At 29.3% G+C, this 23,635-nt stretch overlaps 3 protein-coding genes and 1 pseudogene across 3 annotated transcripts; all 4 read right to left on the minus strand.

Annotated features, from left to right (window-relative positions):
• Positions 1–904: 904 nt before the first annotated feature.
• On the minus strand, positions 905–1,962 carry LOC105130853 (RING-H2 finger protein ATL74-like). Its single transcript, XM_011033546.1, has one exon. It carries the CDS (start codon positions 1,541–1,543, stop codon positions 959–961), a length of 585 nt encoding a protein of 194 aa, XP_011031848.1. The 5' UTR covers positions 1,544–1,962; the 3' UTR covers positions 905–958.
• Positions 1,963–4,442: 2,480 nt separating this feature from the next.
• LOC105130983 (polygalacturonase QRT3-like) lies at positions 4,443–6,515 on the minus strand. The gene is made up of 3 exons (XM_011033732.1): positions 6,453–6,515; positions 6,108–6,335; positions 4,443–5,468 (listed from the first exon to the last, which is right to left on the minus strand). The coding sequence occupies exons 1-3, from the start codon at positions 6,513–6,515 to the stop codon at positions 4,443–4,445; spliced, it is 1,317 nt and encodes a 438-aa protein (XP_011032034.1).
• A 2,488-nt stretch (positions 6,516–9,003) lies between these two features.
• LOC105130984 (polygalacturonase QRT3-like) lies at positions 9,004–10,844 on the minus strand (annotated as a pseudogene).
• Positions 10,845–11,582: 738 nt separating this feature from the next.
• Positions 11,583–14,287, minus strand: LOC105130857 (polygalacturonase QRT3-like). The gene is made up of 3 exons (XM_011033556.1): positions 14,043–14,287; positions 13,665–13,892; positions 11,583–12,756 (listed from the first exon to the last, which is right to left on the minus strand). Exons 1-3 carry the CDS (start codon positions 14,226–14,228, stop codon positions 11,671–11,673), a joined length of 1,500 nt encoding a protein of 499 aa, XP_011031858.1. The 5' UTR covers positions 14,229–14,287; the 3' UTR covers positions 11,583–11,670.
• Between the last annotated feature and the right edge of the window lie 9,348 nt (positions 14,288–23,635).

Consider the following 23,635-nt stretch of genomic DNA (forward strand, 5'->3'; position numbering starts at 1 on the left):
TTTTTAAAAAATTAATTTTTTAAAATGTTTTTAAATTACTTTGATATATTGATTTTAAGAATAAATTTTAAAAGGTAAAATAAAATATTTTGATGCATTATAATTGTCGCAATTTTAATTTAGATGCATTCCTTTGAATTTAATTTTAATTTAATATCAATATTAACTTCAAATTTAACTTAATATGCCCACCAAGAAAAATGGCATCCACTAACGAAAGAAACACAGAGTACCCTTTTACCTGCACAAATTTATTTCAAAAGAAGATGAAGCAACATAAATATCTTATCTTAAAAATTAGAAGCAATGAGGATAAGCTATGAAGCTATTGAAAGTTTATATATGCTTATTTGATGCAAAAACTTGTTTGCTCATACTTGAAACTAGTGAATAACCCTCTGAAGCTATTGAAATGTTGTGGAATAAGAGGAAAGAATAAATGCAATTTAAATTGACTGAGAAACAAAAAAGACTAAACCAAAATAAAACAAAAAATAATCCACCCTCAAACGAAGAGAGTGTTTTGACATAAGGAAGCGGAAGCAGAAGATGCAGAGCTAAGAAAAAAGTAAACCTAAATAAATGATATCGGCATATGCCCTATGTGTACTCGGAGCCCAACAGGGAAAATCAATGTCAGCTGCTGCTATAACAAAAGAACCATGACAAATTTCAAAATGGTGGCCATTCAGCCATCACTTCCAAACACGAATAAAGAGTTAACAAAAATGGAGAGGAGAAACAATTCTTACAATAGGAGTTTCCTTGCAATTCTGTTTAACATACTACAAGAAATACAGATGCAAGAAACCAGGCTAGGGCTAGCCAATTAAGAGGAGAAATATACATACACACACCACACACACACACACACACACACACACACACACACACACACACACACACACACATACACACACATATATATTTATAAACAGTCAACAAATTTTTTACTTCGTTAGACAGTGACTATCTGCTCCAGAGAAGGCACTGATTCATCAATGGACTTGAGCCTATGCCGACAAGTAGGACATGAAGAGTGAGAGAGTAGCCACTTGTCAATGCAATCAACATGGAACTCATGATTGCATTTAGGCAAGACCCTTATTTTATCACCGTCGGTGAAGTCTGCTAGGCAAATAGCGCAACCTGAAGTTGATGATGGTGAACCTTGATGGGCATAAGTTGAAATTGGCAAACCTAACATTTCTCTCCTCTTTAAACCGGAGTTCTGTCTGTGAGAAGATATCCATTCTGCTGTTTCCGTTACCGTACGTTGCGTGCATTGAAATACACATTGTAACATGGAATTGAGGCCCAAGGCACAAACTAAGGCACATAACATTGCAGCAACTATGACCATTACATTGAAATCCATAGTTGGTTCCTGGGATTGATCATGGCATGAAGGGGCGCTGACTGTGGGACTAGGTGTGGGAGATGGTGAAATTTGAGCCATGAAGAAGGGAATGAGAATTTGAGAGAAAATGAAAGATAAGTATTGGTGATAGAGAGGGAAAAGGTGGAGAGGAGAAACACACATAGCAGATGTTAAATAAAACACCAAGGGAACATGAGGTCATGAACAACAAACCTCAGTGGATGGTGGTTTTAAGATGATTGGTGAAGTGTTGGCCTGGGATATGCTTACTTGATAATCCACTGTCTTTCTTGCTTTTTGTTTATGCGCTTTCCCAGAAAGAAAAAGGCATCTCTTCATCTTAAAGATTTTCCCCGATTCCTAATGGTTGCCGTCATCAAGTTGCATCACACAAGAAGTTTTGGAAAAAGTAGACGACTAATTCTCAGCAGGATCTTCACTGGAGTTGAGTAGAAGCCCGCAAGCTTCTGCCAGATATTTTAGTGACTGTGTTCTTTCTTTAGAGAAGTGCATCACAAGTTCTTGAAATTAGTCTTCCCTAAGAAATTTTTTCAACAACAACGTGAATTAGAAAGGATATTAGAATTTATTTGCTTAGTTTTTTTTCTTGAAAAGTGTTTTATTAAAAGTAAATTTTTAGAAAGTAAATTATTATTTGATAGTTAGTAATATCATAAAAAATAAGTTGGAAAATACTTTTTAGTATTTAATTATATGATAGAAAATAAATTGAAAAATAGTTTATTGATGTTTTATTTTTTAAAAATTTATTAAAATAAGAAAGAAAAAATCTTACAAATTAAAAGGTTCAATGAGAATAAAATTAAAAAAAAAATTATTTTATAAATTATTTTAAATAAAATAAATAATAATCAAAATAATAGAGATAAAATCTAATAAATAAAAAAATTGAAAAATGATGAAATTAAAATAATAATAATAATTAAAATTTTATAAATTATTTCAAATAAAATAAGTAACAATTAAAATAATGATAATTAAATTTGATAAATAAAAAATTTCAATAAAAAAATAACAATTATCAAAATAATGACCAAATTTAATCTAAAAATAAATTAAATTAAATTTTAAAAAATAAAATTAAAAAATATTCAAAGACAATATATACTAAATTAAATTGACAACCACAGCAGCATGCAATTCAAAATCAAATTCACCAATTCATCCTCTTGGAATTAAACTTCAAAATTGTAATATATTTGATGTGCGAAATTACTAATTTTTTTATTTAATTATTTTTAGTTTTATTTTTATTATTTGCATGTCTGAAATCTCAGATTTGTTTTTCAACAAGTGCTTTAGTAAGATTTTGTCAAAAATATATGTCAATGTGCCTATTAAATTGATATATGGCATGTGGGCGCATATGCCAACTGTGCAAGAACTTTTCATCTAATTTATTATTAAGTGTTTGTACTTTCTTTTTTCTATTTAAATATTTTTTTTTTCTATTCATTACCATAAAATCAGAAAACTGGAACGCAAATACTGATAGAAAATATTATGTTGCTGTTTTCCGACAGAAATTGTAATGAAAAATTTTCATAGCATAAAAAACATGTGAAATTATTGATAGAATTACTGATAAAATATTTATTAAAAATATTAAATTAAATTAAAGCTCGACAGTTAGTCTCCTCTCCTCAATTCTTCTTCCTTTAACAAAGCACAATAACAGCCAACACAGCAACGGAATTGCTGATATTTCCGATAGAATTTTTTAATATACCATAAAGAAATTAATTGCTAGGGATAAAGATAAAAGTTTATTAAAGAAGATAGAGATAAAATATTTAGCTAAATTAATTTAATTTATATAATAAGTGAATAGTTAGAAAAAAGTTTTAACTTTTTAATGCAGGAACACATGTCTATCTTTTTCTTTTTTATACAAGTGATTGTTTATTCATCTCAACCAACACATAACCATCCACATTTGTCATTTAATCTAAGTAGCTTAAAAGATACACAAAATAATCAGTTTCCCATATTATTTTTTATTTTCTTGAATTACTCAAACTCTAAAATTTTTATACAGGTTTTAAAATATCCAATATGGCTTAACAAAGTTGATTTAAACCCCTAAATCTTTCCTCTCTATTTAGTGGCTTTATGTAAATAAATGTTAAAGATTTATTTCTTATTAATGTTTATTGAAATGTATTGACTTTCCATCCTCTTCATTCAAGCAAAAAAAATAACAATTCATGATATATAAATATTTTTTAAACTATCCAAGTAAGGGGTTTATAATATTAATTCTCAACATACATATATTATTTTCTTACAATACTTATTTGCATATCAAAATAAAAACAAACAATTTTATTCTTAAAATTTAATGTTTTTGCATATTTACTACATTTTTTTCTCAATAAAATTATTAACTTAAATATTTGAGGGGTTCTAAATTCATCCAAAAAGAATTGTTTTACAAATGTTAGGGTTTTTATATTAAGTTACCATCTTCCTTTGCAATAGAAAATGAATCTAACAATTTGAACACTTGATTAAATACCTTATTTTTTAAAGGGCTTAAACCTTATAGTGTGTTTTTCATTCTAATTTTATGTATTATTTATTTATTTCATGTGCAAGAGGGGAAAAGGGTAGTCTTGAACTAGAGTATTCCAGGGTGTAAAATTGCTTTACCATTTTTTCTTTAATTTATAAACATTTCAACTAATTTCCTGAAACTTTAAAATTAATGACTAGATGAACCTTTAATAACCCTAAAGTTTGAAGCTAGCTATTCTAATTTGTCTAGTTATGCATTTTTTTTTTATAGGCAGAAATTTGATACAACTAGATATGCTGATGTGCAGAAACATAGTTGTTTTTTTATGCAAATAGTATTTGATAATTTAATCGAAGGTAGAAAATGGGGAAAAAAAGTTCAACAAAATAAAAATAAAACATGGTGCTATAAAGTACAAAGAAAACAATATATACGAACATATAGTTATGGCTTTATCCGTCGTTAATTGCAGAAATGTGATATATTTATTCAATGTTGAGTGAAAGCAAAATTGAATAATTACTAGTAGATGATCTCTTCAGCCATGCTACTCTGATCAACCACCACAGAAACAACTGCGTTGACGACCTTGTTGCTCTCCACGACCACCATGTTATTCGATACATTGGTCACTGCATGCACTACACTCCCAGTCGGTACACCTTCAACATAGAACGAATACTGGAAATTAGTAATTTTGTTAGGGAATATCAACACCGACGAAAAATCTGCCACCCACTTCGTTCCATTTCCGGCCACGGTTAGCTTCCCCACTGTTGATTTCAAGCTCATGCTCCTCACATTGTTACGTTCAATCACCACTTGATCAATTCTAGTGAAATTGCCATCTAATTCCACTATTGGGTTCAAATTTCTGCCTTCCCCTTTAAACATGTTGTCCACAACGTTTAATCCAGAGATTTTGCCATTGATTGACTGTAAAACTATATAGGCATCTCCAATGAACAGCCCATTTGTGACTTGAACTTGAACTGGGTCTTCCATGACAATGTTGGTGAAATCTAAGTAACAATTGTTTATCCTAGTTAAAAATGCAGTCGGTTTTACTTTAATTCCTATGCCACCAAAAACATTCGCCTTGTTGTAACAATGCACCCCTGTCAGAATATTTGCCTCTCCTCTTAATAGAACACCAATGGCTGCTGAGAAAACTACAACATCAGTGATTGAATTATCATTACTTTCAAGATCAATGGCAGTGCCTGAAAATTTATTCTCATTTTTATCCCCGCCAATTGTTGGATGCTGTCCAAGGAAGGAGCTTGATATGAAGGTCTCGTGGCCTTCTTTGACCAAAATCCCTTGTGTTGTGAAGTGTATAAAGAAGCAATTATTAATGCGAGTTCTGACTGAATTCATGGTGAAAATCCCTCCACCTCTATAGTTTGAATCAAAGAGAATATCCCTGAAGGTGATGTCTTCATAATAAACCTTTTTGTTATGCATCCTAGACTTTGGTGACCATAGTTCAATAAGATGCCTATCACCAGGAAAGGTTTCCGATGCTCGCAATGTCCCTTTTTTCACCTAATTGTAGAGCATTTTTCATATCAATATCTTAGGCTAGAGACTCTTAATTTATATATATGCTAATATGAATTATCCAAAATTTAATTATAATTTATGCGAAGGGAAACAAATACTTCTGAAGGGCATATCAAATGGCAGAAGAGTTTAGACTTCAGGAAAAAAAAAAACCTTGCACAAATCATATGCAATGTCTTAATTAGAATGCAAAGAGTTTTCATGCTTTAATATTAAAAGCTTGTTTGAAATTGTAATTATCATTACTTTTTAAATAGTTTTTCGTGTTAAAAGATTAAGCGCTTGTTTGAAATTGTAATTATCGTTACTTTTTAAATAGTTTTTCGTGTCGAAATAAATACCAACAATATTTTTTTATTTTTTTAAAATTATTTTTAAAATCAACACATCAAAATAATTTAAAAACACTAAAAATATTAATTTAAAGTTAATAAAAAAATAAAAAATAATTCAATTTTTTTTAAAAACACTTAAAACATAGAAATAAACAGGGCTAAATAACTCTATTCCACTTTCCTCCCGTTTCAAATTCAAACTATATTTTTTTCTTCAGAGAAAAACATTGTTCCGATGAAATAATTGAAGAGAAATTAATCAAGTCACGTGTAGAAGAGTACTAACCACAATGTTGCCTCCACCAGAAGGAAACCTTATGGGTTTGTTGATCTTGTAGTTTCCACCTTGCAAGTCAATTACAACACCACCCAAGTCATGGACATCAGGCAGCAATTCTAGCCCATTTTGCACTCGAAAAGCGTCGGATAAAGCATCCATTATGGCATCACGACTCTCTTGTGCGCCAGTTGGATCTGCTCCATACCCAATTGGATAGAATACTCTCCCTATATTCTAACAATTCAATGACATCCGACGAACGTTATTAAAAAGCAATATGTCAAACACATTCACATACGTTTGTTTCTTGTATATGAAGTCGATCAATGTAATACAGAAAGAAAGTCTCACTTTTTTGGTGGTGGATGCCTTAGGAAATGACAAGGTGGCATTGACAGGCTGATAGCCTTCCATTTCTTGTAGCTTTTTGTGGAATTTTATCGTCATGATCTGTCGTGTGATGGAACAAGTCGCACCTTGTACAAGAATTAAGACAATAAAACAGCATGCTGAGAAAGGTTCCATTGTCTTAAATTTACGCCACTTCAAGCGAGGTCATGGGCATATGTGGTAATGATTCTACGCTGGCAGATCCGCCAACATAAACTCCTAAATATGATATACAAGTTAACGTACAATTCTTTGGCCATGTTAAGCAGAAAACATGAACAGATGTAAAAGGAAAGAACGAAAGAAATCTACATGGGAGAGAAAAGGAGAGAATTAAACAAGCAAGTTGGAGGACGAAGCTCTAAGTTTTCTATTTGCATTAATTATTACTACTCGTTCATAATGCTAATGCCCCACCTGTTACAAACCTAGTTTTTAACAGCAAGAACAATAGCAAAGCACTGTGAGTCATTACCGTAAGACATTGAATGATCATAATTACCATGGTAGTTTATAAATTGGCATTAATCTCAATGCTACTTAATGCCCTTTTTTTTATTTGAAATTTGGTTCTATAAAAAAAGAGTAACTGAAATTAATTACTTGTGGCTGTTGGGAACTGAATATTTTTATTTTTATTGTTTTTCCTTTTGAATTTTAGAGCAGTTGAGTTATAAATTTGGTCTAGTAAAAACCAGTCCCTTTGCTCACCCGGTAGAATTTCAAGTCACTTTCTAATGTAAAAGAAGAAAATACTTGCATTATATATACGTTTTCAAGTATCATATTTCTTTTTAATTGAAAAATAAAATGATGTTATTTATACTTTTTAAAACAAATTAAGAAATATATAAGCTAATATGCCAAAAAAAAATAAACGAAAATATCAAATTTAATTATTTTTTATCATAATAAAATTATTTAATTATTTTTAAAAGAAAAATTTTGTGAGCCAGGTTTTAAAGGCTTTATCATGTTTTTATTTTATTAAAAACATTGAAATGACTTATTTGACTTTAAAGGCAAACGTTTTATAACTAAAGTACAGGGCGCATTTGTGGTGTATTTCATATTACTTTTTTATATATATAATGAGCAAGTTAGTCGAAGGGCTCCTCTCTAATTGATTTAATATAGATATTATTAAAAATAAACCTGGCTAACACGTGCAACACATATGTCAACGTGTAGTTTGTTTATGTACTCTATGGACAGTGTGTGAGAAACCATAAGATGGTCACATGATGGATTCCTGGCTCGACTTTCCCTCCTTCCCAATGCAGCACGTCTTCCAAACAAACCTCTAGTTTGATGAGTGCTTTTTTTTTTTTCTTGATTTTTAAATTTACTCTTAAAATTTCAAAAGCATCCCGTCAATTTATTAGATCTTCACATTTAATCTTATTTATTTTATTCAAGTTGTTTTATTAAATTATTTTTTTAATTTCACTCTCTTCAATTTTCTCTTTAGATTTGGTCCACATTTTATTAATTGATATTTTTTTATTTAAAATAATTTTTAAATTTTAATTTTTTTTTAATGATTTCAACTTTCATAAATTTTTTTAACCAATTTGTTCTTCTTATTTTAATTTTTATTTCTTTTTCCTTGTTAATTTTTAAATTTTTTTAATTTCATATTTTAATATTATATTTATTAAAAATTAAGTTTTTTAATTGAGTCTAAGTTTAAGATTTTATGGATTATAAGTTTGAGAGATAAATCCAGATATAAAAAATTTATTCGAGTTAATTTTTTTTTTAAATTTATATTTTTTTAGTATAATTCTTAAGTATTTTTTTATTAAAAATTAGGCTCTGTTTTTTTTAATACGCTTTCTATAAGTTATTTCTCTAATTTTGATACTGACTCAAGTTTTCTCCAATTTTTTTATTTATTTTTTTTTGTTAATTTTTTTTTGAATTTTTATTTTTCAATTATATTAAATTAATTAATTAAATATACATATAAGATACTCATCTCATAAGTTTACTTTTTAGATTGTTGCTTTAACTGCAGGTGCAATTTCTCTTGGTACGTATCATCAAGCAGCCTTTTATAATGATATTTAAATTGTTTTGATAAGCTTTTTTTAATGGTTAAGCTACTATATTCATAATGGAGCACCGGTAGCTTTCTAATAAAAAGTATTTTCTTCTTTTTCATGGTATGGCACTGACTTATTATTTTTTATAGTTAATTGCTAACTTTTTTTTCATTATTTATGATGTTTTTTTAAAATTATATTATTACATTAATCAAGTTTATTGAATATAGTTAAGTCTATAATTTAGATCTTGTATTTTTTTATTTTTAAAAAAATATTAGCATCACTTTAATATTTTCTTTTTATGTTATGAAAAAAATTATTTGCAATAGAACCGTTACAAAAAAAAAAATTGCAGAAGGAGTATCAAATACAAATCTTAAAGAAGCTGTATATGCATTTATATAGTGGATTCACAAAAAAAACCATTTGAATATTATAAATATTTAGAACAATTTCAATCTCTACTCCCCCTTCCTATTATACTGATCAACAGCAACAGAAACTACTCCATTAACAGTTCTGTCACTCACAACAACCACCACATTATTTGATAAACTGGTCACTCCATGTGCTGGGAATGCCACTGGAACCCCTTGAAAATTGAAAGAGTACTGGAAATGATTAATCCGATCTGGGAATACTAATATGGATGAAAAGTCTGCCACCCATTTTGTCCCATTTCCAGGCACTGTTAACTTCCCGGCGGTTGATTTCACTGTCATACCTACGGCATTGTTGTTATCGATCACCACTTGATCAATGCTAGCAAAATTCCCATCTAATTGAACAATAGGATTCATAGAATTTGCATCCGATTTGAACATATTATCCACAATGGTTACCCCGGACATTTTACCCTTGGCTGCTTTTAACACTACGTTAGCATCTCCCAAGAAGAAACCATTAGTCACATGAATTTGAACGGGATCTTCCATGACTATAGCTGTCCAATCCAAGTAACAATTATCCATCCTAGTCAAGGATCCTTGTGGTTTCACTAAAATCCCTACGCCACCGAACCCAGTTGCCTTGTTGTAGCAGTGTACCCCGGTAAGAATGTTTGCTTGACCCCTTATTAATACTCCAATAGCAGCTGAAAAAATGGCAACATCTGTGATTGCATTATCGTTACTTGCAAGATCAATGGCAGTTCCGGTATAGTTTTTTTCTCTTGGATCACCACCAATTGTAACACGTTGTCCTAGGAAACAACTTGATATGAAGGTCTCGTGGCCCTTTTGGACTAGAATTCCTTCGGTTGTGAAGTGGATAAAGAAGCAATTATGTATGCGAGTTCTTGCTGAATCAATGATGAACATTCCCCCTCCGCGATAGCTTGAATCGAACAGGATGTCCCGAAAGGTGACGTCCTCGTAGTATATACCAACATTTTTTTTCTCTCCTCCGTCGGGATGGATATTGGAAGGTTTGGGAACTACCGTAGAAGTTGGTGACCACAGTTCAACGAGGTAACGATCACTTGGAAAATCGTCAGATGCCCGCAAAGTTCCCGCGTGTACCTTATGGATTAGTCAACATGCTCGATTATTAGCCTTTCTTTTACTAGAAATTTCAAGGTAAACATTATGAAAAGATGTTTCATTTTCAAAACATAGAAATGTATTTAGTCTAAAGAGAAAAATGATCAGGAAGTGTTTTTTTTAATCAGTTCACAAGCCAGTACTACTTCGATATGTAAAATATCGCTGTATATGGATATGAATGAACAGGATGGGATAGTACTCACCAGGATATTGCCTGCACCAGCTGGAAACCTAATGGGTTTACTAATTTTGTAGTTTCCACCCTGCAAATCAATCACAACACCAGCCAAGTCATTGATGCCAGGCAACAACTCAAGCTCATTTTGCACTCGAGAGGCGTAGCTTAAAGCTTTCAATATGGCATCACTGCTGTCTCGCTCCCCAGTTGGGTCCGCCCCGTATTAATTGGATAAAATACTCTCTCCTTCAAAAAAACACACATCAACAGAAAATATATATATATATATATATATCATTCAATTTAGTGAAAATTAAAAGGAGAAGTTGGTATATTCTTAGGGGATTAATCATTGACATTGTTTTTTTTTTTTTGAAATATTATATCAATAGCCTCGAACTTGTCAAATATCTCTCACTACCTTATTGCGTGAAGTTTTGTGCTTTTGACATGAATGACAAGAGGTGGTAAACTTTTGCAGCTTTTCTTGAAATTCTAGTTGCTTTTCTTGTTGGATGGAGCAACTCGTTTGTTGTACGAGCAATAGGGTTAACAAGCAGAATACCAAGAAACCTCTCATTATTTTCATCTACAACAATTTTCGGTGATAAATTACAGAATACGTGCAGCTGTTGTACGTAGCTGGTTTTTGAAGAAATTACAGCACCAAGGCACAAATTTATATATATGGGTGAGCAAGAGGGTAAGGAAAAATGTTCGGTTGAGCTGATTTTCTTGGCCTTTTTTGTGGAACCAATGGATTTGTATTGGACTTGCTTCTCTGTATTGATAAGCCTTCTACGAGTTCATCTATCTGTCGTTTCTAATATGACCATATTGTTACTGGATGATGATTTGCTTGCGCTGTTGCTATGGTCATTATTGCTGTTATTACGGATGGGATGGAAAATATTGGATTAGGCTATGCAATGCTAGTTGTAAATATCCTTAAGTTTAATTAGGTTTCTTTCTTACAACGAAAAGAGCAATGCTGCACCACTAGGACCACACATGAACAGAGATCCTTTGTAAGTTACCGAGGTATAAGTTGAAAGCATGCGCTGACTGCGCAATGTGTTTCTGCTTCTTTATCAGAAGCTTCTTGGTTATCTTTAATTGTTTTTTCATCAACTTCTAGAAGTTAAAGTTTGAAACAAATAGTAGTAGTTATTATTTTATATTTGTATACAGTAAGCATTTTTTGACCGAGGGAGAGAAGATGCAAACGGTAAAAGTCTAAAAGCTTGCGTCTGTCTATATATATATATATATATATATATATATATAGAGAGAGAGAGAGAGAGAGAGCATGAGTAGCAGACAACCCATGATTCTAGGCTTTAATTTACACCCACTGAGGCTCATTAATGATTTCGATGATTTTAAGAGAATTGCAACGACTAAATTTACATAACATTACTCTCACCAGCCATATTACATTGATCAACAATCACAGAAACCACAGCATTGACCAATTTGTCACTTTCCACGACAACTACATTATTTGAAACATTTGTTATTGCATGAATGGGGAACCCATTAGGCATTCCGTGAATGTAAAATGAGTACTGAAAATGATTAATCTGGTTAGGAAATAACAAAACCGAAGAAAAATCTGAGACCCATTTCGTTGCATTTCCGGCCACTGTTAGCTTCCCCACTGTTGATTTGTATTTCATGCCACTCACTACATCATTCTGATCAATGAGCACTTGATCAATACTAGTAAATGTCCCATCTAATCCTACAATAGGAGTCGAACCTTTAGGGTCTGCGTTGAACATATTATTCACAATATTTACTCCAGAAATTTTGCCATTGATCGCTTTTAAAACTATATTGCCCTCTCCCAAGAATAGCCCGTTAGTAACATGAACCTGAACAGGGTCTTCCATGACTATGGAATTATAATCCAAGTAACAATTATCTATCCTAGTCAGCGATGCGTCTAATTTCACCATAATTCCTACACCACCAAAGCCGGATGCCTTGTTATAGCAGTGTATCCCTGTGAGAATGTTAGCCTGACCCCTTAATAACACGCCAATGGCTGCTGAAAACAGAGCAACATCTGTGATTGCATTATCATTACTCCCAAGGTCAATTGCGGTGCCTGAAAAATTTCTCTCACCTGGATCCCCTCCAACTGTGGAATGTTGTCCTAGGAAGCAGCTAGATATGAAGGTCTCATGGCCTCCTTGGACTAAAATTCCTTCTGTTGTGAAGTGTAAAAAGAAGCAATTGTTAATTCGAATTCTGGCTGAATTGACAACGAAAATCCCTCCTCCTCTAAATCCCGAATCGAAAAGGATGTCACGGAAGGTGATGTCCTCATAGAGTATGGCGCCATTTTGTAATTTTCCAGCAGAGAAACCATTTGGATCATGTACCTTGTTTCTTTTATCAAGTACTTGAGAATTCTGTGACCATACTTCTATGAGATGCCGATCGCCAGGAAATATGTCCGATGCTCGCAACGTTCCTCCTTTTACCTAACAATTTGAGCACACCAACATATCTCAGAATGCTTGTGGATGAGAAAGTGGAAAGCATAAATGAATATTAAAACATGTTCTTAAGTGCTATGATAATCAGGCGCCCGCAGAGTGACCATAACCTCAATGAGGAGCTCCAATAAGTATTGCAACCTTGGAAGGTTTAATGTCGATGATGAGTGGCTATGGTTCCTGCAGTATCTTTTGGGATTTAAAGCCAATTCATATTTATTCTCCATGTGAGAAAACTATTTACTAATTGCTAAACAAAAACGAAACTAAAATCCCCCCTCCCCTAAAAAAACATCAATTAAAATTATGATCATAATTATATATATATATATATAAAAAGCAAATCTTTTTTGTCTGGTGTTTTAGAATGGATGAAAATTATGACCAAAATTTCGGTGATTCAATAGAAAAGGCAGTAACCAATTTTTTTAAGTTCATTTATTTCTACATTGAAAATTTCTACCCAACCCAACCACTGCTCTGCATATAGCAGTGCCTTTTGTTGAAGTGTACACTCGGATTACATTGGAAGCATTTATAGAGGATGAGATATTGGAAGGATTAATAAAATTAAAAATTATGCAGCACAAGAGCTGTCTTATTTAATGCTTCTCATGCAGAAAACTGCAAAATCGTAATGTGGCACAGACCCACATGCAAGGATGCAAAAGTTGCCTCAATATGTTCAAGTTTCTTTCCAAGGTCTACCGTTCCGACCACTGTAAAAGTCCAAGAACATATAATTACGGTTGCACATGAAAAAGTGAATAGAGAAAAGAAATATATGCCCTAAAGGATTTAAGTACGTTGTAATGAATTAAATAAACACCTTGTATTATTGATAGCATATGGCATGTGTATATTCAGAGAAAGGAAAAGCAAATTAGTCTAACCACAACGTTGCCTCCACCAGAAGCAGGAAATCTGAGGGGCATGCTGATCTTGTAGTTTCCACCTTGCAAATCAATTACAACACCACCCAAGTCATTCACACCAGGGAGCAACTGAAGCCCATTTTGCACTTGAAAGGCATCATTCAAAGCATTTAATATGGCATCTCTGCTGTCTTGAACCCCAGTTGGATCCGCTCCATAGCCAATTGGATAAAACACTCTCCCACTCTTAAAAATGAGCATCCATATATACATCAATAAAAATGCATCGACGTGTGTGTGTGTGTGTGTCAAAAACACAAGAATATCTAAATATACAAAAAATAGTGCTGTACTGTCCAGTTATACATATAATTGGAGGGGGAAATGACTTCCTACCTGTTTAGTTTGTGAGACTGCTGGGGAAGTTGGTGGAATGGGACTGCTTGAGGCCACCATTTCTTGAAGCTTTGCTTGGAATTCTATCAGCTTATGTTTCTTGATGAAACAGGTTGTTTCTTGCACCGACCACAACAAAAGGAAGCACAGCGTTGAGATGTTTTTTAAGGCTATCTTTAAATCCATACTTGGAGACAGGCGGGGGGAGAGAGAGAGAGAGATGAGCAAGGTCGTTTGAAATGTTCTCTCTTTCTTAAAAAGTGCAAACCAACTATAGTTCCTCTGGTAGTTATGAGACCTGATTAAGAGATTGATGTGGAGAAGGGTCCGTTTTGGGTTACGTAAGCTTACTAAATTAACTAAGATCAATTTAAATTAATTTTAAAATATAAAAAAATAAAAAATAATTTATATAAATATAAATTATACATATTATTAAGATTTAAAATAAATAGAATTTTTTTATCTTATATGGAAAAAATATCATGTTAGTATGATATTCTTTTAAGTTGAAGTATTTAAATTAAAAGAATTGTTTATACTATATTAAAATAACATAATTTTTTTTTATAAACATAAAATATATATGTTAAACGGATTCAAATTTTATATTAAAAAAATAAACATTGAAATAACATAATTTTTTTTTATAAACATAAAATATATATGTTAAACAGATTTAAATTTTATATTAAAAAAATAAATTTTTTTATGAACATAAAATATATACACATATATTAAGAGATTTTAAATTTTACATTGAAAAAATAAAATATTATTATAATATTTATATAATTTATTTTTAAAAGGATTAATAACGAACTTTTATATATAAATAAAATATTATTATAGTATTTATATAATTTATTTTTAAAAGAATTAATAACAAACTTTTATATATATATAAGAGGTTTATGGTTAGGAAAAAAAATACATTTGAAAAAAAAAATCTTTACTAGGTTTTGTAGAGTCAGTTAAGTATTTGTTCATCTCGATATTTTATTTTACCCAAACCGGTCTAGCTATCTAATTGACAGGGTCTCAGGTGAACCTGTTAAGCTGGTCCGGATTTAATAACTATGATAGGAACCCCTCATAAATTTAATTTAATTTATAGGGTTAAATGAATTTTTATTTTGAGTATTTGTTAGGTATTAATTTGAATTTTAAATAAAAATTAATTTATTAAAAAATAAAAAGGTAAATCATATGGGAGAACTTTTTTATTTTTTATAATAATATTTCTTGAAATTAACATTGAAAATAATATTTTAAAAATACAAACATAATAACGCAAATTCTATTTTTGCTCTGTCTCTCTCTTTTATCTTTTTTTTCTCTTAAAAATCCATTCCAGCTTAGCATCTTTTCTTTCTCTATGGCCTTCCAACCTTATCTAGATATTTTTATTTCTTATTAAATATGTTAATAATCTTTTCTTTTTTTTCTTTTCTTTTGGTTTTTTTTTTTTGGTTTTTTGGTTTTTGTCTACATATTTCCTTTTCTTTTTTTATTTTTATTTTTTTGGTTTTTCTAGCCTTATGATTTGTAGGTGATATCTTTTGAGTTATTAGAATTAAGAATTATTGTATTTTTTTTACTTATTAACATTATCAAGATTATGTCGGTCATTAAATTGTTTATTTGTAATGTAATTTATGTTGCTTTAATATTTATTTTATTTGAGTCTGATTTAAGTAAAATATTTGAATTTTTATTGGAATATTTCTAGAACTTTTTTTTCTTGACATTTCAATGAAAGAATTTTAATCAAAAAAAATTTTTTAACAAATATATCTTTTTTGATATTTTTCAGCAAATATTTAATAAACAATTAATATGAGATAGGTTAATTTAAAAGGCCTATATTTTATGTCATTTTAAATAAATATAAGAATTCTTATAACAAAAAGAAATGATTTTTATAACAAAAAAGATTTCTAAATTAAAGGCTAAATAGTCAAGATTATTAATTCAATTCCAATGGTATTCCAAAAATTATAATTTAATTTTATAATTTAATATTTTATTCCAAACATAATAGTTATAAGGAGTTATCAATTGAATTCAAATTTGCTTATAATGTGAATTCAATTCAACAAGTAATTTGATTATTATATAGTCTAGATATTGCAATTCTTATATAAAAAATTTCATTCCTCAGTGCAATACTCTATATAAATCTCTTCATAAAGGAATAACTAAAAACTTAAGACTTAAAGAAAGGTCTGCAAACAAACAAATGATAAGAAAAAAAATTAATATGAATTGATGTAGCCTTGATGATAGATGGAATTGCCACATAAAAGATATGATATTATAGCCTTGAAAGGTCTGCAAACAAACAAAGTTAATTGCTTTCTCTTTATGTAAGATGTTTTCGGTATCTTTTGTTTGGATGTTTGTATAGCTTTACTTGAAAATGAAATGGTGTGCAAAAAGGGTAAGCAAACATCGGAATATGATAGGGTTACCTATATTATTATTAATTAATTAGATAATTTTTAAAAAATACTCATATGTTAACAAAAACTCTATTTTTACTTTATCTTTTTTGTAATATCTTTTTTTTTTTTGTTATTTGGCAAGCAAATAACTTGGATTGTTGGCTCTAATATTAATTGAAGTAACCGAAAACAACACATGAAAGATATTAAGCATAATAATATCAAATAAAAAAAAGATTACAAGAAAATCTTAGCACGTAATTTTATCACTAAATATTTATTTTTTAATCTTCCTTACTAGAAGGTATACAAATCTTTAAATAAACTCAAAATCCAAACAAAACAAATTAGAAAACTTGAAAATAAAAAAAAAACAATAAAAGTCATAAATAAACTAGAAAAAATATCTTATAGAGGTATAATCTAAATAAAAAAAATAATTATAAATTAAATAGATAAATATAACAAATCTCGAACAAAAACTTCTAATTCTTTTTTAATTGATTTTTTTATTTTATACTTTAATATTTGATTGATTGAAAATTAGATTTTATATTTTATTTTATTTTATATGGAGTTATCCTGATCTCATTACTCTAATTGCGTGTATGGAAGATTAACCCAAATTGATTCAGATAGTTTTTTTTGTTTTTTTAATTTCATCATTCAACATATAGTTAATTAAAAATTAGTCTTCATAAATTTTCTTATTTGCTTTCTATAAAGTTATCACAGTCTTGTGATCTATATTGTAAATTTGTTAAGTTAACTTGGATGGATCCAATATATCGTCATCTTAATATTTAAAAAAAAATAACATTAAATATGTCACCATATCAATATTTTAAAAATATATTGTCTAACATGCATTATGTTTTGAGTTTATAATTTATTTATTTTTTAATTAGAAAATACATTAGTAATGCTTGAATATTTTTTTTCATAAAATTTTTTTATCTGACCTACCGCATAACATAAGTCAATGATATATTGTTTTTTAATTTTAGTATATATATACACATACACAATCTTTATAAGATTAATTCAAATGTATAGAATATCAAATTAGGAGTTTAGTTGACAAAAAATAAGGATTTTTTCAAAGGATGCACTTTCAAATTTTCTTAAAAAACATGGTAACCTATGAACACTCTTTTTTTAAAAAAAAAAAAAAAAAACTACATCAATTATTCAAATTAATGATTTGGTGACTGAAACGAGTAAATAAATCACTAAGTTAATAAATTTCAAACCATTATGTGTATGTTTGGGATAGCGTATCAACTGGAGTTTTTAAAAAATTTGATAATGTTTTTTTAAAAAAATATTATGTTTTTAATCGTTTTGATAGGCTAATATTAAAAATAAATTTTTAAAAATTAAAAAATATATATTATTTTAATATATTTTCAAGTAAAAAACACTTTGAAAAACAATTAATACATTTATATACCCCCTAAAAAAATCTAGTTTTAATTAGTTTGTGTTTCTTTATATATTTATTTATGTTTTTTGTTCTTCTATGTTTTATTCAACTATTATGTCTTTAAATCGTTTTGATATGCTAATATTAAAAATAAGTTTTTAAAAATTAAAATATATATATTATTTTAATACATTTTCAAGTAAAAAACACTTTGAAAAGCAATTAATACATTTATATACCCCTAAAAAAATCTAGCTTTAATTAGTTTGTGTTTCTTTATATATTTATTTATTTATTTTGTTCTTCTATGCTTTATTCAACTATTAATACATGGTGTAGTCTTAAGTTATAACTTATAGTTAAGGAAAAAAAATTAATTATAGATATAAGGAAGTGATTGGTTATTATTCTGAAACAGAAAAGATAGAGACAAATAGTAAAAAAAAAAATTATTTAGCTGAAGAAACAAACAGAGACTAAAATAAATCTATCTTTAAAACATTTTTTGAATGTATTTTTATGCTTTCAAAATAGGAGGTACATAAAAGACATGTCCCTGGAGAAAATATTTTTTATTTTTTATTTCTAAAATGTCCTTGTAAAAAACTCTTAATTTCAAAAATATCCCCTGTATATATATAAAAATAAAAATAATTATAATTATAATTTTAAAACTCAACTTAATGGTTGATATGGAGCAAAGCCCGGATCACGAGTGGAGTTGATTGTTGACCTGAGTCAACATAAGAGCAAAAATAATTTTTATCATAATTTTAAAACTTGATACAAGGGTTGATTTGAGGTAAGGCTCGATTCATATATTAGAATGGTCAGATTGAGTTGACTCGGATCAATATAAAATAAAAATAATTATTATCATAATGTAAAAACTTAATTCGAAGGTAAACTCAGGGCAAGGTCCTGGAAACAGATCAAGACTGTTAACCTGGATTGACTCAAGTTAATGTTAGGATAAAAACTGTTATTATCATAATTTTAAAATCTAACTTAGGGGTCGACCAGGGCATGACCCAGGTCACGGGTCGAGAGGTTCAGCATAAAATTACTCAAGGCAACATATGGATAAAAAAGGTTGTTAATATAATTTTAAAATCCAACTCGAGAATTTATCCAAGACACGATTCATGTCACGATTCATGTCACAATTCAAGTTTTTAACCTGTGTTTTATCTCGAATTGACCTGGGTTTTTGAATAGGTCAAATCGAATCAATTCTTTTTCTATTTTTTTTAAACTCGAACAAGTTCAAGCCTGAGTCAACCAGTCAAGTCAGTTCTAGTTTTATAACTAAAATTATTATAATATTATTAATTTCCACACTCAATATAAAATAAAGTTACAAAAAATAATATCTAATTATTTTTTAAAACATGTGAGTTTGACAACAATATATATTAAAGATAAAATAAACTTTTTATATTTTTTTTTGTTTTGTCCACTATAACCATAAAGGATGTGAATAGAGCTAGTTTATCTTGTATATTATTATCAAATATATTTTTTATATATTTTTTTTATGCCTTATTTCATTTGTTTTTATTGTTTCTGTCTCTTTTACCCTAGACTACTAATTAAACACTACCTAGATAATCATACACATTAATATAAATTATCCTAAGATTTGCTTTGAGGGACCAATGCACTTTTAAGTACTAATCAAGAGGTTCAGCATAAAATTAGTCAAGGCAACATATGGATAAAAAAGGTTGTTAATATAATTTTAAAATCCAACTCGAGAATCTACCCAAGACACGATTCATGTCACGATTCAAGTTTTTAACCTGTGTTTTATCTCGAATTGACCTGGGTTTTTGAATAGGTCAAATCGAATCAATTCTTTTTCTATTTTTTTTAAACTCGAACAAGTTCAAGCCTGAGTCAACCAGTCAAGTCAGTTCTAGTTTTATAACTAAAATTATTATAATATTATTAATTTCCACACTCAATATAAAATAAAGTTACAAAAAATAATATCTAATTATTTTTTAAAACATGTGAGTTTGACAACAATATATATTAAAGATAAAATAAAATTTTTATATTTTTTTTTGTTTTGTCCATTATAACCATAAAGGATGTGAATAGAGCTAGTTTATCTTGTATATTATTATCAAATATATTTTTTATATATTTTTTTTATGCCTTATTTCATTTGTTTTTATTGTTTCTGTCTCTTTTACCCTAGACTACTAATTAAACACTACCTAGATAATCATACACATTAATATAAATTATCCTAAGATTTGCTTTGAGGGACCATTGAAAAACCAATTCACATATTTTATGTAACATGATATAATGATTGCGATCAAACTGGAACACCCCAATACAAGAAAGTCATTTTGAGGGCGATAGATCGTTAACCTATGAATAACTTCATATAATTTTTTCAGTATCTTTTGAATAAATTTTTTCTCATTTCAATTAGAAATTTATTTTTTTTGCACCCCTCGCAATTTCATTCCAATTTTTTTTTATATAAAATAGCATTTATGTTGTACATATTTATTTACAAAATGTAAATGATACCAAAATTTGGTGAAAAGAAATTATCAAGAAATCAAGCTTAATCATATAAAAATGTATCATAAAACAATACCAAGAAATTAATATGTAGCTCTTTTATGACTTTTTTTTTATTTTTTGACAACTCTTAAGGAAAGACACGATTTTCATATAATATTTAATAGCTAAAATAGATAAATCTAACATAATGGTTGGCTAACACCTTGCGGTTTGGTGATGGAAATCGGAAAAAATAAATAATTAACGGATCTTTCATTGACAGCTTGTTTGACGGCCTTGAATATTTCGGGATTTAGGCCCTTCGGCTTTAAATGGGCTTTTAATAAGGAAGAAATAACACACTAGCATCCATTAAGTTTTAATTCTGAACATAGTTATATGATCCAACCCAACTTCTAATCCAGCCTAAGATTTCGATCACGGATTAGGCTTCTCAATTTTTAGCTTGATTTAAGTTTCAATTTTTTAAAAAAAAAAATATGAAATTAGATTGTTCTATATATATATATATATATATATATCAACTCTCTTTTAGCTTTATGGCGTGGTGTGATCAGTGGAACTGAAAACTTTGTCAACCATTCAACCTCCACAACATTAAATTGGTACGTTTCAAATTTCTGGAGAGTATACAGATGCAATCCATACGGTGGCGTTGCGAAGGGAGATTATAGAGTTGGCAATAAAGAGAAGGGAAAGGATGGTGGTAGCGATATGGATCACGGAGGAGGAAGATGAGTTTGAGATAGTCTTTGATTTTTGTGTTTGATTCAGTGACGAAGATGAATTTAAAATTGGGCTCTAGTTTTTATAATCCTTTTCTTAGAAAAACAAAAATAAATGGATCAATTTAAATTAACCCTAGAGGGAGGGGCCACGGCCCAAGAAGAAAATTGGCGTCCATATTCTTTTGTTCCTGTCTGCTGCGACCCGATGCTCGGCGTGCTATTTGGTATTTCTTCCTCCGTTTTCCTCGGTTCAATGTAATGAAAATTCTACAGCAATATTTTCCAAATCGTATTTAAAGAATTCAATTATATTTCTTTTTCCATGTCACTTATTTTTATCCAATAATAGAGAATATTTACGAGTTAATTGGATGTTCATAACAACACATCATCCACCAAATCCATTCAAATTAAAGAATATTTACGAATTAATTGGATGTTCTTAACAACACATCATCCATCAAATCCATTCAAATTAAAGGATATTTACGAATTAATTGGATGTTCATAACAACACATCATCCACCAAATTCGTTCAAATTAGACCTCTTCTTTGTAAAGTCAAGACACTCCTCCAAAGGAAAAATAGTAATAAGATCTTGAGTTTATTTTTTTATAATTATGAGTTTGAATTTTTTTTAAATTATTAAAAATTTATATAATCATTAATTTTAAAATTTTTAAAGTTAATTGAGATACATATAAAATAACCTGAAAATTCATGTTAATTAAAAAAAAATATATGACTCGTCTTCTCAATTGATTGAATTCTGGCCTTGCGGCCTGGACATGTAAAACCCTAATTCACCGGTGAAGCTTCATTACTCCAGTTAATAAGAGATTTGGTGGGGATTAAAATGGGACACGCCTTCCAAAATTAATAGACAGAAAGACTGCAATTGGGTGTTTTGAGTAATTCAATACGTTCAATTTATTAAATTTAGTAGTTCGATGAATTAAACGAATATAAAAACTGCAGCCCACGTTAATATACAGTTCCTCAGGCAGAAAAACAAAACAAAACTATCCCGGCGAAATTAAGGACGGAAAGAAAAGGGAGGGCCGACCGTATCATACATGTGCACGACATTATGTCATATGACAAGCTCACAAACCGAGGAGAGTTGCTGTGTGTAAGGACGATAGGGACAAAAGGACCACTCCTATCTAAACCCTAAAATACTGAAAGGACATCCTATTTTACAGAAAATAATAGCTCGTCTTGTAATTTGGGATTTCCTATGTTTAAAAGAATCGGTAAAACACAACAAGTAGGGAGAGGAAAGGGCAAAGACAAACCCCAGAATCATGATTATCATTAAACTTTTTTAGTTCAAATCACAAAACTGTTCAAGATGTTCTCTTCCACTGATCTTGGCTCGCTACAGTGCCGTTTGGAAAAGAGAAAATATCAATTTGTTTGACTTCAAAAGACCTAGTCACCATCCGATTTTGTCATGTTTGAATTGTCACGTTAATATATTAAAATAATATTTTTATTTTTATTTTTAATATTAATATATTAAAACAAACTGAAAATATAACAAATTATTAATTTAAAATAAAAAATAAAAATTTAAAAAAATATTTTTAAAATACAAAAAATATAGAAACATTTCAATTATCTATATAGCTTAAAATTCTAAAAGAGATAAGGACAAATGCAAAGACATGGTAAAGGTTGTGGTTTTTCTTTTCTTTTTTCCAAGATATCCTCAAAAACATTTTAGGATTTCAAGATTGTCTCGTCGCCAGCAGTTTATTAACATCACTCTAAATTATATTAAAAGCTGAGACTAAATTATATTCAAAATATTTTTAGTGGGTGATGTATTCTCAACTTTATATTATTTTGTATTTTTATATATTTTTTATATGGGATAACGTTTATTAGCACTCCCTATCAGTTGCCATTCATTTTTTCTGATGTTGTCAGATAGTTTGGGTTCTAGAATTTTTGGAGGCCATGGGTCAGAAGGATTGTCGATGTTTTGATTTGATGGCTGAATCTGAATTAAATCTAAAAATACTTAAACCTCATGATTGAGTGATTTATTTTCACATTTATTTATTGAAAAGTTCTTCACAAATTACAACGGTTAACACTGCAACATTTTAAAGAGCAAAAAAAAAAAACAAAAACAGCGAGAAGAAGAAGATGAGGATAGATTTAAAGTATGATGTCCACTATTTAAAAATTCATGATTCGTTTAATATTGAGGTCAAAACTACATCGTTCATCAATGTAGCTGTCAGTCATTTCAAATTTTTTTAACGTAATATTCGTGAAGTGTTTTTTTTTCAATCCCAAATTAAAAATATAACATTTTTTATTAATACAATGATGTATAAAATATAAAATGATGTATATTTTAAATATTAAAATTATAATATATTGAATTAATTTGGGTTAACCTATCAAATTCACAATTCAAGTTATAAAAA

Source organism: Populus euphratica, unplaced genomic scaffold (genome assembly GCF_000495115.2).
Source record: "Populus euphratica unplaced genomic scaffold, PopEup_1.0 scaffold43.1, whole genome shotgun sequence".
NCBI lineage: Eukaryota > Viridiplantae > Streptophyta > Magnoliopsida > Malpighiales > Salicaceae > Populus > Populus euphratica.

Coding starts and splice junctions, on each gene's coding strand:
- LOC105130853 (XM_011033546.1), bottom strand. CDS start 1,543: ATGTGTGTTTCTCCTCTCCACCTTTTCCCTCTCTATCACCAATACTTA.
- LOC105130983 (XM_011033732.1), bottom strand. CDS start 6,515: ATGGAAGGCTATCAGCCTGTCAATGCCACCTTGTCATTTCCTAAGGCA. Junction 6,336..6,452: donor AGGCATCCACCACCAAAAAA/GTGAGACTTTCT, acceptor TTGAATTGTTAG/AATATAGGGAGAGTATTCTA. Junction 5,469..6,107: donor CTGGTGGAGGCAACATTGTG/GTTAGTACTCTT, acceptor CTCTACAATTAG/GTGAAAAAAGGGACATTGCG.
- LOC105130857 (XM_011033556.1), bottom strand. CDS start 14,228: ATGGATTTAAAGATAGCCTTAAAAAACATCTCAACGCTGTGCTTCCTT. Junction 13,893..14,042: donor CAGTCTCACAAACTAAACAG/GTAGGAAGTCAT, acceptor CTCATTTTTAAG/AGTGGGAGAGTGTTTTATCC. Junction 12,757..13,664: donor CTGGTGGAGGCAACGTTGTG/GTTAGACTAATT, acceptor TCAAATTGTTAG/GTAAAAGGAGGAACGTTGCG.